At 42.7% G+C, this 17,387-nt stretch overlaps 2 protein-coding genes across 2 annotated transcripts; one reads left to right on the forward strand and one right to left on the reverse strand.

Annotated features, from left to right (window-relative positions):
• Nucleotides 1–1,475: 1,475 nt before the first annotated feature.
• On the forward strand, nt 1,476–9,582 carry slc10a1 (solute carrier family 10 member 1). The gene is made up of 8 exons (XM_086189766.1): nt 1,476–1,612; nt 4,043–4,275; nt 4,372–4,458; nt 4,759–4,871; nt 7,170–7,374; nt 7,861–8,039; nt 8,183–8,382; nt 9,362–9,582. The coding sequence occupies exons 2-8, from the start codon at nt 4,060–4,062 to the stop codon at nt 9,400–9,402; spliced, it is 1,041 nt and encodes a 346-aa protein (XP_086045892.1). The 5' UTR covers nt 1,476–1,612; nt 4,043–4,059; the 3' UTR covers nt 9,403–9,582.
• Nucleotides 9,533–16,810, reverse strand: srsf5b (serine and arginine rich splicing factor 5b). Its single transcript, XM_086189767.1, has 8 exons — nt 16,726–16,810; nt 16,285–16,435; nt 15,569–15,639; nt 15,326–15,439; nt 13,701–13,773; nt 12,323–12,396; nt 12,111–12,218; nt 9,533–10,990 (listed from the first exon to the last, which is right to left on the reverse strand). Exons 2-8 carry the CDS (start codon nt 16,408–16,410, stop codon nt 10,669–10,671), a joined length of 888 nt encoding a protein of 295 aa, XP_086045893.1. The 5' UTR covers nt 16,411–16,435; nt 16,726–16,810; the 3' UTR covers nt 9,533–10,668.
• Nucleotides 16,811–17,387: the final 577 nt, after the last annotated feature.

Genomic DNA, 17,387 nt, shown 5'->3' on the forward strand with positions numbered 1-17,387 from the left:
CACTGAGAAAAAGTCAGAAGGCTTGAGGGCTAAACACAGGAGGTGTGTGTGTGTGTGTGGGGGGGGGAGGGTCTTCTACAAAGCTGATGTGGCGAGGGGAGAAATACTGGTAGTCAAAGCCAGGTGAGGCACAGTGGGGTGGGGCAGACAATCACAACAGGAGCAGCAAGCACATGAGCGCAGGAAGTGGATCTGAGAGGAGATTGGACACCAAAATAAAACAGGAAATGCAATGAAAAACATGACCTAGGAACTTGACATGATGCCACCTAAAAGAATAACCTACTGTGACTACGTTCATAGTTGGTGAAAACAAAAAGGACCCACCAACAAACTTTAACTAACTAAGAAAAAAGACACAATAAAAGATGTATTTTGACATCTCAGACTGACCTCTTACATGCTGGCTGAAATTTACTTGGATGGTGAATCATCCAGGACAAATGTTCAACAAGCCAACTGAGACGTAACGCAACTTGAGCTTCGTGGCCCCTGGGGGCAGGGGCCACTTCTCTGTGAGCTCCCTCTCATGTGGCTCGTTAAGGAGCCGACGCACAGCTCTCATCCATTTTCATCAGCAGAAGATTTTTGCAGTCTGGCCGGCGAGATCCGAGTTGGCCGACGCATGACAGCCATCAACCACCTTGGCATCGGTGATGTGACCGTGCGGTGTTGGCAGAGACAAATCTGCTGCCAGCCAGGACGTCGTTGCCAACATCGCAACGATGCCTTCTAATGAAAATTAACTTCAACATTATTATTACTACTAGGAATAATTGCATTCTAGCCTCATTTATTGCACTGCGCCAATAATAGCTCAGTTGTCTGTAATCGGAGTGTTTTATATTGTAAAGAGGAAATGCCAATAACGAGTTTTCAATTAAGTAGGGTTCAATGTTTCTTACCCCCTGCAGAGTCCTGGAGAGGCTAGAAAGACCACGAGACATAATTTGTTCGCTCAGTTTAATCAATGTGTTGCCACAAGTTATAACTTTTTAAAGATATGAAATAACTAAATTCAGAGGATGAGTTACATCTTGCAGCCAAAAAAAACCAAAAAACAAAAAAGTTCTGGGTCCGTTAAAGATATAATAAAATGAAATAAAATAAATAAATCTCTGTAAGCCCGACAAAACAAACTCTATTTACACACAAACAAGCCAAATCTCTCTGTGGCTGATCTTATCTGTTGCAGAGAAGATAAATAGTGAGGAGATGTTTTATGGAGATATTCTTCTCTTCATTTGAGACTCGGCGTGGTTACTCGCGAACAACACAGCAGCAGGATTTTTTTTCCTCGGAGACTTTGTCACTGCAGACTCTTTTCCCAGATGTCAGTTCTTCCACAGTTCAGGCCTACCTAGAATTTAAAATGCATCCCAGCTCGCTCTCTCTCTCTCTCTCTCTCTCTCTCTCTCTCTCTCTCTCTCTCTCTCTCTCTTTTTGGAGCCTCAGGAACATTATGAATCCTCTCAACTGTGCACTAGATGGCACTTCTGCACAACCGCGCACCTTCGCTTGTCATCAAAGACTGACAGAAGAGTGAGTGACAACACAGGAGTGCTAGATATTTGTCCCAGAGAGCAGAGAAGACACAAGGAAGCTTCAGCAGGTAATCACTGAGGGGTGTACGTCAGTTTGAACTCGCAGCAGGACAAATGGATGTTTCTAGAAATTCCTTCTATGATTTTTCCATCTGTTTTGTACCAACTGACCTCCAGGCATAGGTGTCTAATTTTCACTTTCAGAAAAACCCAGACGTCTTCGTTGGACCCGTGTGTGTGTGTGTTTTTGTTTAAGATTGTGTTTTTGTCTCTTTTTTTTTTTAAACAAGTGCAAAGTGGATTTGTAAAATCCTGTGAAAGTAATCTGTCTGCGCTCAGCGTGAGCACACCTGAAGGGAGGATGTGGTTGTGAACAGTAGAGGGGAACTTGGCATGGTAGCTCACGAGAGAGCGGGGGGGGTGATAAAAACAAAGCGTGTGCCGCGAATTAACCAGATTCATGTGACTTTGCTCAGAAACAGATTCTTACACCTGTCACCTTAACAACTCTAGATGAGCATTTTTTTATTCTCAAATATAGTCATAAATCCCACTTGCGATTTAAATTTGAATCGAAATCTGACTGGGAATGTCAATAATGTGTGACTTTTATCTTTACATGCAATCGGAGCCACTCTCAAAACAAGTTTCTCCAGATTTCCTGACACCTTCTGATAAAATTAATCGATTGATTTTTTTCCCCCCATCGTCTTTTATTGCTAAGAGTTTTAATGGTTTGCCTTGTGAGGATGGAAAACCCACATATACAAAGAAAAAAATACAAAAAGAAAAAGTATTTTCAGATAGAAGTGATGTATTAAAAAATCTCTCACGATACGTGCAAGACATAAGCATCAAATTTTCTATTTTTCTATTTTTCGCTATCTAAAAAACATCAACAACATTGTTTATGTGAATGTAAGTAGAAGTTACATTGATAATTAGGTTAGTAAGTTTTTCTGTGTCACATAACGTGACCTATGCACTAGAAAAGATTGTAGTCGCTGGGGTCTTAAAGTGCTGCTTATCAACACCGCAGCAACCTTTCTGACACCCGCGGAAACATTGAACGTGTCAAAGAAAACAAACCTTGGTTAAGAGAGAAAACTATGATTGACAGGTTTTGCCTTCACACTCTTGAGTACTTAAAAAAACAGCCAGAATTTTCTTTTTCTTTAAAGAAAGGGCAGGGTTTTAAACCATTTTAAGTTTGGCTGTGTTCGAATGAGCCAATTAGAGTGGAATACTGCATGGCTGATGTGTTTTTGTAGCCCCTCCTGGAAGTTAGCATCTCCATGGGTTCCTTCCACCAGAAGCTAAACTGATTTTTTTTTGGGGGGGGATTTTTGACAATAATACACTCAAACGTTTCATGAGACTTGCACGTTTTGTTCAGTGAGATAATCTTCACCCCATCTTTAGCATTTTTGAGGCATGAATGCAATTTTTATAAAAACGAATCAAACATGATGCCATGCAGGAAAGACGCTTGTGCACGACCTCAGTCTCACCCTTGTTCGCTCTGTGCTTCGTCTGTTTGCAGTTGGTGTTGTTTAGCTGCTTGTTAGCTCCCACAGTTTTTAAGAAATTCACAACTGTGTTATTTACTGATGTATTTTATTTTATTTAATAGAAAAAAAACCTTGAGAATATGTACATTACACGAACCATCTATTTTCTTCCGCTTATCCTGTTAAGGGTTGTTGGGGGGGGGGGGGGGGGGGGGCTGGAGCCTATCCCAGCAGCCTTCAGGTGAGAGGCAGGGTTCACCCTGGACAGGTCACCAGTCCATCACAGGGCCATCACATAGAGACAGACAACCATTCACACTCACAGTCACACCTACGGTCAATTTAGAGTATCAATCAGCCTCGTCCCCTCTTGATGTCTTTGGACGGTGGGAGGAAGCTGGAGTACCAGAGAGAACCCACACAGGCACAGGGAGAACATGGAGACTTGCACAGAAAGATCCTGTGATGGAGCCGGGACTTGAACCAGGAACCTTCTTGATGCGAGGCAACAGTGCTGACCACTGCACCACTGCGCCGCCCTGATGTGAACCACCTTATTTCAGGCATTGAACCAAATAACCTGACTGCGATGAAGAAACTGCACTTTCAACATTGCTCAATTTTATTGCTCATTGGGGGGAGGGGGGAGGCTTAAAGTTTGATAACCTCTGCTCTCTCACATATTATTTAAGATGTATGTCCATGTATTGGTGGTTAATTTCAAGAATACTTGTGGCAATCAGTATCCAAAGTTGTTTAATTTCTTTACCTGGTTTATCTGGACATGTGCAAAAGTCCATCAAGAGCGGGACGCAACTTTTCAGGAATGAAAATGTGACCCCAGCATCAGTCAGTGAAACAAAGTACCAACAACACCCTCTAAAGTTTGGGGCTTGGTTTTGCTCTGATAACTGAAGCTGAAGTTGCTCTGCATGAATGCTGTTTCTCAGCGCGTCCTCTGCTTCCTTGCTTCTCTCTGTGTCGTAGTATCTGAGAATTACAGCATGAAAGTCGGCGTGGAGGATACAGAGGGTCTGTTTTCCAATCTGTGGCACAATGACAGCTTCATGTTCAACGCCACGGAGGCTAACGCCAGCTCCGCTGTCTTGAAGTCATTTATATCACCCGTGTTGGACAAAACCATCAACGTGCTTCTGGTGATCATCTTGTTCATCACCATGGTCTCGCTGGGATGCACCATGGAGGTGTCCAAGATCAAGGTCACCTACGGAATTTTGTCAGCGCAATTGATACTTGTTTTTTTTTTTTCAGAGTTCGCATGTGAGGTTTCTGTGCATCTCCTTTCTTTTTTACAGGGTCACATTGTGAAACCGAAGGGGGTGGTGATAGCGGTGCTGGCCCAGTATGGCATCATGCCTCTGACAGCCTTTTGCTTAGCTAAGGTTGGTTTTCTTGATCACTTTGAGAAACGCCTGCTGAGACCCACGGAGACCAGCTGTTGCTAATTAGCTAAGCCTAATGAATGGTAGTAGGTGGGGAGGTTAGCATACTTCCATCAAAAGCCATGAAATACTCTTTTCCTAATGGGTCCTTGTCTGCCAATAACTGTATTTCCCAAATGGGCGTGTTCTGATTTCTAATTCACACAAAACATATATATAATTTATATACTATAAACCAGTGACTGCTGTCATTGCAGTGGTAGATATTTGGTTAGAAGCTTGTGATACTCTGTGTTGCAGGCGTTCCAGCTGGCCGAGATGACGGCTGTGGTGGTTCTGATCTGTGGATGCTGTCCAGGAGGGAGTCTGTCCAACATCCTAGCCCTGGCTCTGCAGGGAGACATGAACCTCAGGTACAGACACACACACACACACACACACACACACACACACACACACACACACACACACACACACACACACACACACACACACACATACACACACACACACACACACACACAGTACTTCATCTTTACAGGACAAGCAAATAAGCTGCATTAAGATGGAAATGGAAGAGAGTGTGTGTGTGTGTGTGTATTTGTGTAATCATATTTTTGCAAAGAGTTCAAATGTGTCTCCACGATGCAAACGAGGCAAATGCAGCTGTATTACACATGAAAATGAGCCCTATGGATGATTCACTGTATATACTGGAGCCTCCAAAGACCAAAATGGAACCTATCAGCATGATAACAAACTATCAGCATGATAACAAACTGCGGGGGGGTATTCTCTTTAATGGATTTGATTTTATGGATTAAGGTCAATGACCTCAGTGTGTTTACATGCAGCTGCAGCTGAAGACGCTGAGCCAGTGGAAGGACGCTGTGATGAAATAATCAGCATCAGGTTTCCTGTCATTATTAGGGTTGACTGACCTACCGGACATCAAGCCACTGATCATAAATCTACGTTATCATGACAAGGCAACACCAAACCCCTTTACTGTCAACCGCCGGGACATTCACCCCGATACGTTCAGGTGTTATCTAGAACCAGGTGTGTTCGTCAAGACAGCGCGTTCCTCAGGTTGTTCCTGATGTCTGAGTCTAATCTGGCTGTGATGTATCCTCTGATAGGACGGCCCCAGGCCCGAATAGCAACAACATATCTCAATAGTTAATAATAATGTTGTTCAATAAGGATGGTAACATTGCAACAATTTCATATTTTCCACTCTTGCCCAGATGTATTTTGTCCCTATACGCCAATTCTCATTAGATTACCCTGTTGCCTTAGCAACTGATGCACATCTTGTTGACCCGGGAGATGTCAGATTGGATATGATTCTATTATTTGTATGAGAAATGCTCTAAGGTACGTCAGTGTAGCAGTAGGGTTCTTACCTAAGGACCCTACTGGATGTCCCCTTGCCATGGCCAGGCAAACGTTGGTGTTGATATCTATCTATCTATCTATCTATCTATCTATCTATCTATCTATCTATCTATCTATCTATCTATCTATCGATATGTGTATGTATATATGTGTATATATGTATGTATATATTATATGTGTGTATGTATGTATATGTGTATATGTACATATATATGTATATATAATATATGTGTGCATATACGTACATATATGTATATATAATATATACTGTATATGTGTGTATTATATATATTTATTAACATTAATTTACATTTTACAACATTTTCCTATACCGCTCATCCATTAAGGGGCATGGGGGTGGAGCCTATCCCAGCTGACATGGGGGGGGGGGGGGGGTTCACCCTGGACGGGTCGCCAGTCCATCAGGAGTGATTAGAGGTTCAGTATCTTGCTCAAGGACACTTTGACATGGTCACCAGAGGTGGTGAGGATCGAACCAGCGACCCTTTGGTTGCTGGACGGCCACTCTACCTCTGAGCCATGGCGCCCCTACAAATATCTCATCAGCCAATCACATGCCAGCAAGGCATGTAGTTCAAACTTTACTTGGTTGACTGACAACAGTGACAACTGAACTGTGTTTCCAGTTATAAACTTATACACGTACATACAGGCAGGATCATTGCTACTGTAAGAACTACTATGAAACCTTTCACAAGCATGGTGAGAATGTTCTTACCCTTGCTGAGGACCCACGAAACACCCTTAAGGTTCCCTGACCGAACTTTTGAGGACCCTGATTTATACAATCAAGACGTTTATGTTGTTGCCCAAATTTTGGTTCGCAAAAAGATCATTCCTGGAGAATATCGACGTTTTGTTTTGAGCAGAACTGTCTGCAGGTAATTAAGGTATGTTGTTTTGACACTGGAGGATTATCGTTTGTTCACGTCATGTGGAGTAAGAAAAAAATGTATGCAGTGAATTTACAAGTGCATTCAAGATGGCTTTGTTATTAGAGTGCAAAGGTCACTGTTCAATAGCTGCTGCTATACAACAGGTCATAAAGCTGACAGATACCATCAAGCCTCTCAGGGTTCAACCTGTAGCGAACCTGTTTGACACCTCTTGAGTCCTGCAAAGTACTGCATGAATCTAACAACATACTGAACAACCACGCAGGTTCAGTCATTCTGTAAAACTCCATATTGCAACCGATGCATTTTGATGTCAAAGGTCACTAGAATTGTTGCAGGCATGCAGGACGTCACTGAAGTACCATGAATCTGTCCTCTCCTGTCCTCCTCCAGCATCGTCATGACGTCCTGCTCCACGTTATTGGCTCTTGGCATGATGCCCCTGCTCCTCTTCCTCTACTGTCAGGCCTTTGCTAACCTGCAGAACGCCGTGCCCTACATCGACATCACCATATCGCTGCTCATGATTCTGATACCATGCGGCGCGGGCATCCTCATCAACTACTACAGACCCCAGTACGCCAGGACTATCACCAAGGTCAGTGCAGAGACGGCACGATGGAACTTGGGCTTGTGTACTTTTGATTTTTAACTTTTTTTATATTCACACAGCCGCAAATAAATCATTAAATTAGCTACTTAATAGTCCTTTTAAGTCACTACATAGAACTCTTCCAAAAACAATCAAAGTATCACTTTTAAATAACTAATTGTCAACAGCTGTAAACTGGAGAACTCATGTTATCACCACCAAGGAGGAAACGCTGTTGGCTGCTGTCTGTCACCAGAATTACACAAAACTATGAGATTAGTTTAGCACCACCTGGTGGGGTAGGAAATGACTTTTTTTCTCCAGTTGGGTGGACAGGATCATCTAAAATATGGTCAGAAACACCTTAGGACTTGGTGACGGGGTCATTGCGAAGACTGTGAGTTTCCATTAAACTGTGGCACCACGGCAAGGTGGCCGTGTTAGAACGGTAACTGGACTCCAGATGGTCACATCTTTTCCATCGTCTCTCAGGTAGGTCTCACTATAATGATGATCTCAGTGTTGGGGATCAGCATCGTTGCCACCATAGCAATCGGACCCTCCATCCTCACTGCCATGTCTCCTCCACTCATGGCCATCGGTGCCCTCATGCCCTTCACAGGCTACACTTTCGGATACATCATCTCCTCGCTCTTCAGGCTCAGCCAATCGTAAGTCAGAATGAATATTTGGCTAAATTCAAGCTGCTGGTGGATGTTGTAGTGGGTTGCGTGTCAGAGAATAAAGAGCTTTCTTTTATGTATCCATTACTTATGAATAAGTCCATCCCCCTTCCCCTTTCTACCCTCCTCAGAGAGCGGAGGACTGTTGCTATGGAAACAGGCTGTCAGAACATCCAGCTGTGCTCTACCATTCTGAAGTTGGCCTTTCCCCCAGCGGTAATCGGCCCACTGTTCCTGTTCCCGATGGTCTATGTGGGCTTCCAGCTGATGGAGGCGCTGATGCTCATCCTACTGTTCAGGTGTCACCAAAGGTTCACCAGGGGAGAGAAAGGTAAACCTGACACCAGCCTTGCTCCAAGGTCATGGATTATCACTCAGTGAAGGTCCTCAAGGTCACTTACATTTACTTTTCATTAGAGACAGTGGTTGACTACCATGATGATTGTTGCAGTGTTAAGTTAAAGGTGCCATGTGTAAGTTCATTAACCTGCCAATGCCATCTTGTAATACCAGTTTGTTCCTCAAACGGGGGATAGTGAGGCACATTGACTCAAAGGTGCAGCAGCTGAGGCACCCTGCTTTTGTTTGGTCCCTATCCAAAGCTAGTCCTAACCAGAGAGGGTTACATAAAGAGGTTAGCTTCTCTGCTCACGCTAAGACACTTTCCTTTTTTCTTGTGATAGCAAAGAACAACCTAACCTTCTGGATATATGCTGTGAAAAGGAGCTGCTAAGCTAGTTAGCAAACATACACAGCATAGCTCCTTTATGAAGAGCCAATTAGCAGAAGCAGCAAAAGTAGATATAATGAATTACCACCACTCAGCAGAGGGCAATATACAAGAAACACCACCCAATTACAACCATTAGTGCTATTAATGAAATGCTCTGATGCAGTCATTGAACTTTTTAGCCCTCAATATAGTCTTCCAGACAGGAAACTAACCTGAAGGGTACGTTACTCCTTGCTTCCAACACCGTTAATGTGCCTCTTGTAACACTTAAGACCTCACGCGTCTGGGTGACTACAAGAGACATCAAACAGATGTCAGGAGCAAGGAGTATGTATGCCTACCAGGTTTACTTCCTGTCTGGAAGACTTAACTGAGGGCTAAAACAGCACAAAACTATTTTACATTTTTGTGTTTAAGAACACTCCATTACAGGAGCATGTTTGACGCATGCTGGGAAGCTTTTGGAGCACCTCACACCCCTCTGTTCACCCACCACTACCAGTTAACTTTTACATTTAGTATTGAAGCTTTTAATGTTTAGAACCTTAAACTGACCCGATATCTGTCTGACCTACAGATGCGTACCAGCCAGCATCGACTGAAGGGATGGCACGATAAATTAACCTCTACGAAAAAAGTCTCCTGCACTACTACAACACAGCCTTATTGTGCAATAAATTCATTTTCTTAATTGTTATGTTATATAAATGTCACATTTCATATACACAATAAAAACTAAGGTATATTTTGTTAAAATCATTTTATTGTGCAAGTCCACAGTCTTCCTACACCATACAAATGTCCATTTTTTTTTCACTGAAAATAAAACCCTTATGTACAAAATGTTGTATATTTTCCAAACTCATCTACATGTCCACAGTAACATCAGTCACAGTACCAACAAGTATTCTTGGAAATACATTTATACACAAACCCTGAATTAAAAAAAAAAAAAAAAAAAAAAAAAAAATCAAAAAAAGTAAAACTTTCATAAGAAACTAAAACAAACTGCATCCAATAAACAGCATTGTAAAGTGTTAAAATTGAAGAGTTTGACCTTTTGAGAGTGTTTCACCTTCCAGCAAGTTGATTCAGGAACCGTGACAACCACTTTCTTTTTTTAACTGTACAGATATTTATGAGGGGAACAATGTGCATTGTTGAACACATCTGGTTTGGATAAGAAAGCTGCCAATACCAGTTCTAAGAAAACATCCTTAATCAAGTTGTGATGGACTAACAGTTTTAGAGTAATTACCTGCCACCTGTGGTGCGTCGAGAAGGTCAATGAAAAGCAAAGGAGGGGAAAGGAGTTGGAAAGCGAGAGGAATAAGAAAAAAATCCTGAAAAAAAACCTTAAAAATGTTTCCGCTGACAGGCAAAAACTAAAGAACGGCGCCAAGCTGTTTATTTAATGTTAAGCTGAAAAATACAGATTCACTCATCGGAGTTTAGAGATTCCGACTGTAAGGGCTTACAGAGGGAATGCGTTCTCTGACATCGTGATGGTTGTAATGAGGAGACGGCGAGGCGAGGGTCCACCGCGCGTAAACACACGCAAACCTGACAGTTGACAAATCAGTTCCAGGGGTGGAAACTTGACTGGTAATGAGGACTATGACATTTATATTTTTACTATTTAAAATGTGGAAATTTAAATGCCCAATACTGATATTTTAACATCTGACTACATCATTCCTGTCTTTTGTGCGGTTTAGAGAGCTAAACACCCCCCCCCCCCCCCCCAAAATGACAAAAATACAGACAGGATAAAATTGTGTCTCTCTGGCTTTTTTGAAGCACCAAACTCATCCAAGCCGATCGACTCTACTGGTGAAACAAGTTGTTTCTAATGTGGATTACCGTTATGATTCGACGCAGTGTTTAGCGCTGGCTATCAGTGGAAGGAGATCGAGAGCGGGAACGTGAACGAGAGCGTGAGCGAGAACGCGAGCGAGAGACGGAAGCTCTTTGAGGGTGTGGAGGGGAGGAGGGGCTGGCAGACTTGCTAGTCTTGGAGGAGCGTTTGGCCGGCTCCTTGGATTTGGAGTTTGGGGAGGACGTACCACCAGCAGGGGAGCCGCTGCGGGAACGGTCGTGGGCCTTGGCTGGACTCCGGGAGCGTCTCGGGGAGCGGGATGGAGAGCGACCATGGGAACGGGAGCGCGAACGGGATGAACTCTCCGACCGGGAACGGCTTCTAGACCTGGAGCAGCAAAAAGAATGAACATCAGGCTCAAACACTGCAGTGGAAGTGTTTCACTCAAATCCTGTATATTGTCTAAAGGTGTGTTGTGATTTTTCAATCACATTCCAACATTTCTGTCCCTGGGCTGTGCTCTCCAGCCTCCTCCATCATTTCTCTCTCAATTTAGAGCCACAGGAATAGATCAATCAACAACAGAATTTCAGGCAAGTATGAGTTTAGTGTGACAAACAATAAATGATCAGTCAGGTCTTCCATGTTTTTATACAAATATTTCACCATGATAACAACATGTGGGATCATGGAATGAAGGACAAGAAATGTGCAGATGAGAAGACTCCAGTGATAGCCATATGCACCCCCCCCCAAAAAAGAAAAAAACCACATGAATGTATAAATGGTGTAAATATTTGTTAAAATTACAACTTTCAAACGTTAGCACATAAATTAATTGTTTTACTGTTTGGTACAATTTTAACTATGACATGGCACTTCATGACACATTTTTCTCCTGAGGTCATGACTATGAAGGACTTCATATTGCAGTGAAAATTGCACTCCAAAATGTGACAAACACACTGTGGCCTTCGGAGGGTTAAAAGCTGTCAACTGAAGTGATGCTATAGCCCTCATCATCCCAGTTAAACGAGGCAGTCTGTCGATCTAAAAACGACCCCGACAATTTCCTTTGTAAAAATCTTGGTTAAAACTTGCCCTGAAATTTGACGCCTCTCTATTGCAAATACAAAAAAGTAACCGTGACGGGGTTTGTAGTTACGGTAAAATAACTGCATCTGTACCAATGCTGCATGATGCATCTGCACATTCCTTATTCTTTTGCCTTATTCTGAAGAAAAAGCAGCTGAAAGACAAAAGTACAATTGTATTCCATTTTCTACTACTACTTCTATTACTGATGTAATCTGAAAAGTTAAGATATAATTTTACTTTGAAACGTCATATCAAAAGTAATCAGACCCAGGAAACTCACTCTTTTACAGGCAAGAGGGCATTGATGTGATCAACATGATAGCTTATTTTAAATAGAGACAAGAGTGTGAGAGTGTGTTGTCGTGGGCAGGACTTCTCTGACGTGTATCGGTACTTTCAGTCATCTCACCTCTTCTTGGCTGCCTCAATGAGCTTGATTTTCCTGCCATTGATTTCCTTTCCAGACAGTTTCTCAAGGGCATTTTTCAGATCGCTGTAAGAGGCAAACTCAACCACCCTGTTGAGACAACAGGAGATGGGATTTGTCATCTTTGTCAAGCTTTCCAATTCATGTAACTTTCACACAGTATTGGGAGGATCAGACTAAGCACACTGTCTCACCCTTCGTTGAGCTTGGGTCGATGTGCATCTGCAAATGTCACCTCTCCAGCTTGTCTCATGAAATCTTTCAGGTCCTACGCATGCAGACATTGGTTAACGTATGGAGAGGCTCAGGGCACAAGCACAGGCTGAGACATGAAACAGGACTGATTTACCCAAAAGGAGAGATGGTTAGATTCTCTGAAAGGACTACACAGGCTACAGGACGAGTCCAAGAACCTCAAAACCATCAACCAGCCAACCCTCTATCAAAGAATGCTTTGGGGTCAAATATTTATCAATCAAAATGGCTAAGTGCATGCCAGTTTAGGATGTTACCCAATTGCAGGTGTAGCTAGCAGACAGTCTGGGCTGGGTATTTACAACAGCTTTGAGATTCTTGGGCCCACATCTCATTACAACTACAGAGAGATCAACACCATCTGCATGAACTGAACTGCAGTGGCGCCGTCTGGGCAGAATTTGGCACAAAGAGCCCCATTTTCCCCGGCAAAGAGGGCACAGGGCTCCGCACCGGGACCGCCCCTGTCTCGGCACCCCGCCTCAGTAAAGAGAGTGAACAGGGTGGAAGAGAGGAAACTACTACCTGAGAGCGAAACCCTTTGGGATAACAGCAGATTATATCCATGGGCACCTGGGAGGAATTCACACTCTCTCTCGCTCGCGGTGTGCGGGAACATCAGAAGGGGGAAGGGAGGGGGGGATATCGATCGATCGAAGCCCCTCAAATTAACGAACCATCGATCAATACGCCACCACCATCACCATCGACTCTCGCTCTTTCCTCTCCTTTCTCTCTGCCAACATTCTGTTTCCTCTCTCTTGCTCTCAGCCACACATCTGGCGCCCCCCTGCCTTCGACAGAGGACGTGGCGAGCGAGTGACGGGGCCACCAGCGCCTCTAGTGTGGAGCGAGCGCTCACATGACCAGCAGGCATCAACTAGGTGTAGGACAGACTGGCTGACACCACAGGCTCAACCCAGACAGAAGGACCCAGAAGGGGTTAACTCCACCATAAGCGAGCTCTTCCATATGACACAACAGTCAGGCTGGCAAATAAAGGGGTGAAGAATTGGTTAAAATTTGAAAACAGAACAAATTGTGTTTTTGTTGTTACTGCTCTTTGATTATATCTTATATGCATCAGGTGCAGATCAATTAGAATAACGATTTATAATAATTTGGGCCTAATAACAAATAACAGGTTGATTCTTTACACATTTGCTGAATACATCTATCAATCTGATTAAAGACAGTTTTGTTTAGCAACAGTTGTATATGTATATTGTTGGAGGCAGACTGTTGGAGGTGATAACATTTGTGTTGATGCAGCTTTTAGATGCTTTCTGTGCAGAAAAAACATGCAACAATACTAACCTGCCAACTGACACGAGAGGACAGGTTCTCCACTATCAGACGGTTCTCAGTGCGCATTGGAGGAGGGTTTCGACTGAGAAGAACAACAGTACCATTATGAGAGCTGACACACTTCAGCCTCATCCCATCAGCTACTGCAGAGGACCAATTTCATAACAATGGTTTTTTTTTTAAAGCGTAGGATGCGTCATGTCAGATAATTTTTAGTTTGTTTGTCATTAAAAACAGCCAAATTTCACATTTATTTTCAAAGAGAAACATTAACTCCCACATTAGTGATTAGTACAACAATCTAGATATTGACCTTCCACAAGTAGCCGTTAATGAATTGAGCAGATGGGACAGTGCACTTAGATGGAGAACCTCTAAATATGACAGCAGCTAATGGCAGAGGACTGAAATACAATCTCACAAACCCGTGTGCTCTCACCTGATGACAATTTCCTGTTTTAGTTAATATCCAGTTGTGGATGTTGTGTCTTAGCTCCAGTCTTGCATCCAATAAACTAACTAAAAACAAAGACGGAGGCCCAGATGCCCCCTGGCTACAGAAGAAGTTGCCCCAGAGACTTTCAATATCTCATGGTTCAGAAACAGATGAGGAGAATCAGGAAAACTTGAAAAAATGAAAGTGGGAACATAATGACTGTAGACAGATGCTCCCTGTGGGGGGGGGGGGGTGTGTGTGTGTCACTGAATGGTTTGATAAGTACGAAAATTATGCACATCATATGCTTTCAATACAATTTAAAAATGTCAAATCAAATCAATCAAGAGCATCATAAATTGGCTGATATTCATTGGGCCCTGAGCCTTGTGCCACAGTGATTCAAATGCTTTTTGTATTTGAGGATTTGTGTCCCCTCAGATTTGCCATACAGCAGGAGTTTTGTTCCACTTTTGGCTTGTAGGAGAGGGCTGCTGCTGGTCTTTGCAATGCTATGTTTAATGTTATTGTCGTATTAATCCACGTCGGGGGAACTGACAACACTGAGCTGTGTCAGCACCTATGGTTCTTTTCTGAATGTTGCTTTTAGTATGTGTCTTTCATTCTTGAAATCTTATGGTTTTAGCTTAACTTCCTCAAGTTGACAAGTGGGCTAACCTTGTGTCAAGTAGAACACAACAAAATTATGGGCAGGTAGGTGACAGAGGGCTGTTTGAGACAGGTGCAGAGACATGTGATATTTTTCAAAGCAGGGATGTCAGTCTCTTTCCTGTAGAGTTTTCTTGTCAGAGTGGAGGTTTCTGTCACTGCAGCTGTGAGGTACTGAGCAAGTCTAGTACTCCATTATGGGTTAGCTAACATCAATTAGCATATACCAATTTGGAAGACATCACCCAACCCTTAAAACAGGGGTAGGTGACCATGTGCCGTGGAGAGCTGTGTGTATGCAGGTTTTCCTTCCAGCCAAACACGAACAGGTGATTCCACTGATTAACACTCTTCTGTGGCTGAAGGTGTGTTAATCAGTGGAATCACCTGTGAAAGTGTTTGGATGGAAGGAAAACCTGCATACACATGGCTCTCCACGGCACATGGTCGCCTACCCCTACCTTAAAATAATATGCCACCATTTAACATGTGAGTTGTCAAACCAAAACTGAAGCATGAAAGCATATACCTCCGACTGTTCTGAGAGCCTCGCCCATAGCGATCAGAGAAACGTCCTCCTCCGCCACCACCTCCTCTGCCACGCCCCCCCCGCAGACGGACACGAGCATGCTCAATGGTCACCCTGAAATTCCAGGATAAGATACAGGTACAAAGAACTGCCATGGAACAAGCAAGAAGTACTCCTGAGATATAAAACAAAACATTAAGATAAGACAGGAATATTAGCTTGATCCCAAAGGAAATTCCCTACCTTTCATTACACAGCTCTTTACCATCAAGCTCATAAACAGCATCTTCAGCATCTCTGGGGTCGTCAAATTCCTGCAGAAAATTGGGGATGTACACAAATACACACCAACATTTAAGACTGCAATTCAGAGGATTTGTGCATTTACAAATGAGTGAGGAGAACATCAATCACTAGACCTAATGAAAACTACCAGTTTATCTACTAAAAATACTGACATTACTATTTTGATATTGAAAAAATAAGTATCACAAATGAAGCCCACAACACACAAGACTTTAGTAAATACATAAAATAAATTTGTTAATTAATTCAAGAATTATACCAGCGGAGTGCAAACAACACAGATGGAGAAGCTCTTATCAGGCAGACATTTTTATATATATATATATATATATATATAGTGTGTGAGTGTGTGTGTGTAGAACACGGGTGTAAATGGCTGCATTGTATTTATTCCTCCAACAAAACATATGAGGGCACAATAACAGAGCCCATGGTCTACCCGACCCAGACCCAGTACGGCCACCACTAACGCCGGTAATGCCACCTGTGCTTATCCTGGTTTGGCAGTCAAAATGTCTGCCGATGAAAAGAGCTAAATATGTCAACACGTTGTTAATATGTCCTAGGTTTCTGCTAAAAACTACAAAGTTATAGAGTTGTACGACATTCATGTTATCTTTCATTTGATACATATATACACTGACGCGACTTACCACAAAGCCAAAGCCCCTCTTCAAGTCGATATCTCGGATACGTCCATATCCTTTGAAGAATCTCTCCACATCCTTCTCCCTGGCCGAGGGGCTCAGCCGGCCGATGAAAATACGACATCCACTCATTGTGACGACAGTAGTCTAAAATGACCTACAGACAGGATTTAAACATTAATGTAACTAACCCAATCATCGTGGAATTAAAAGTACTCAATTGCCTAGTTAATGCTCACTAATGAGTCATTTAACAAGCACGCTAGCCAGTCGGGGCCTAGCTCAATCACGACACCACATTCAACCACGACACCACATTCAACCACGCGGAGCGAACGGTTGGGGTTTTTTTTAGGTTAGTGGCACAATAACTGATATGCGGAGTTCATTTAATGAAAAAATACATTAACCATAGTAAAATAACGTGATACTAATAATAGTAAATACCTTTGAATTATGCCGGGGGTGCTACCGCACTTACAGTCGACAAACTCCAAATAAAACAAAATGGAGCCTTTACGTTTATGGGAGGGGGCGGGGGTTAAAAATCACGTGACGTATGACGACATTGCAGAACACCGAAAAAACGCGGTGATGAGGTCGGGTTTCCGAACGTCACCCGTTCGCCACATAGAACTTACATTAGTGTCGCTTCTTTGTACGACCACTAGGTGTCACTCAAACACAATAACACAGGCAGGCGATAACAGCACCAGTAATGGCAAATAAAGATGTAAAGTCAGACCTAATATTTTACATAATTGCAAGTATGCAAATTGGTTTTAAGGAGGTTATTTAAAGCGATCTAACCTTTGAAGAAAGCTATGCTCCTGAGGCATGTCACTCTGGAGTCTAGTCAAACACATCAGCATATGAGAGAGCACTTGCCAAAAAGAAATAAATGATAATAAATGCATTGACCCAGCATACAGGAACTTTTAACCAATGGAGTCAAACTACATCCTTGTGCTGCAGCTAATATATATTGATATGATAAAAGTAGCACATAAAAATGTCGTAGTATAATGTTAAGTGATAAAACTCCTTCAAAGCATGTTAGGAACACTAGAAATAGCATTAAATATTACAATAAATATTGGTTTAAAAGT

The sequence above is a fragment of the Aulostomus chinensis genome, chromosome 20 (genome assembly GCF_037954235.1).
Source record: "Aulostomus chinensis isolate RoL2024-O1b breed Wild chromosome 20, RoL_Achi_v1.0, whole genome shotgun sequence".
NCBI classification, from domain to species: domain Eukaryota; kingdom Metazoa; phylum Chordata; class Actinopteri; order Syngnathiformes; family Aulostomidae; genus Aulostomus; species Aulostomus chinensis.

Coding starts and splice junctions, on each gene's coding strand:
- srsf5b (XM_086189767.1), bottom strand. CDS start 16,410: ATGAGTGGATGTCGTATTTTCATCGGCCGGCTGAGCCCCTCGGCCAGG. Junction 12,219..12,322: donor CGACCCAAGCTCAACGAAGG/GTGAGACAGTGT, acceptor TTGTCTCAACAG/GGTGGTTGAGTTTGCCTCTT. Junction 10,991..12,110: donor ATTGAGGCAGCCAAGAAGAG/GTGAGATGACTG, acceptor TTGCTGCTCCAG/GTCTAGAAGCCGTTCCCGGT.
- slc10a1 (XM_086189766.1), top strand. CDS start 4,060: ATGAAAGTCGGCGTGGAGGATACAGAGGGTCTGTTTTCCAATCTGTGG. Junction 4,276..4,371: donor TGGAGGTGTCCAAGATCAAG/GTCACCTACGGA, acceptor TCTTTTTTACAG/GGTCACATTGTGAAACCGAA. Junction 4,459..4,758: donor CAGCCTTTTGCTTAGCTAAG/GTTGGTTTTCTT, acceptor TCTGTGTTGCAG/GCGTTCCAGCTGGCCGAGAT.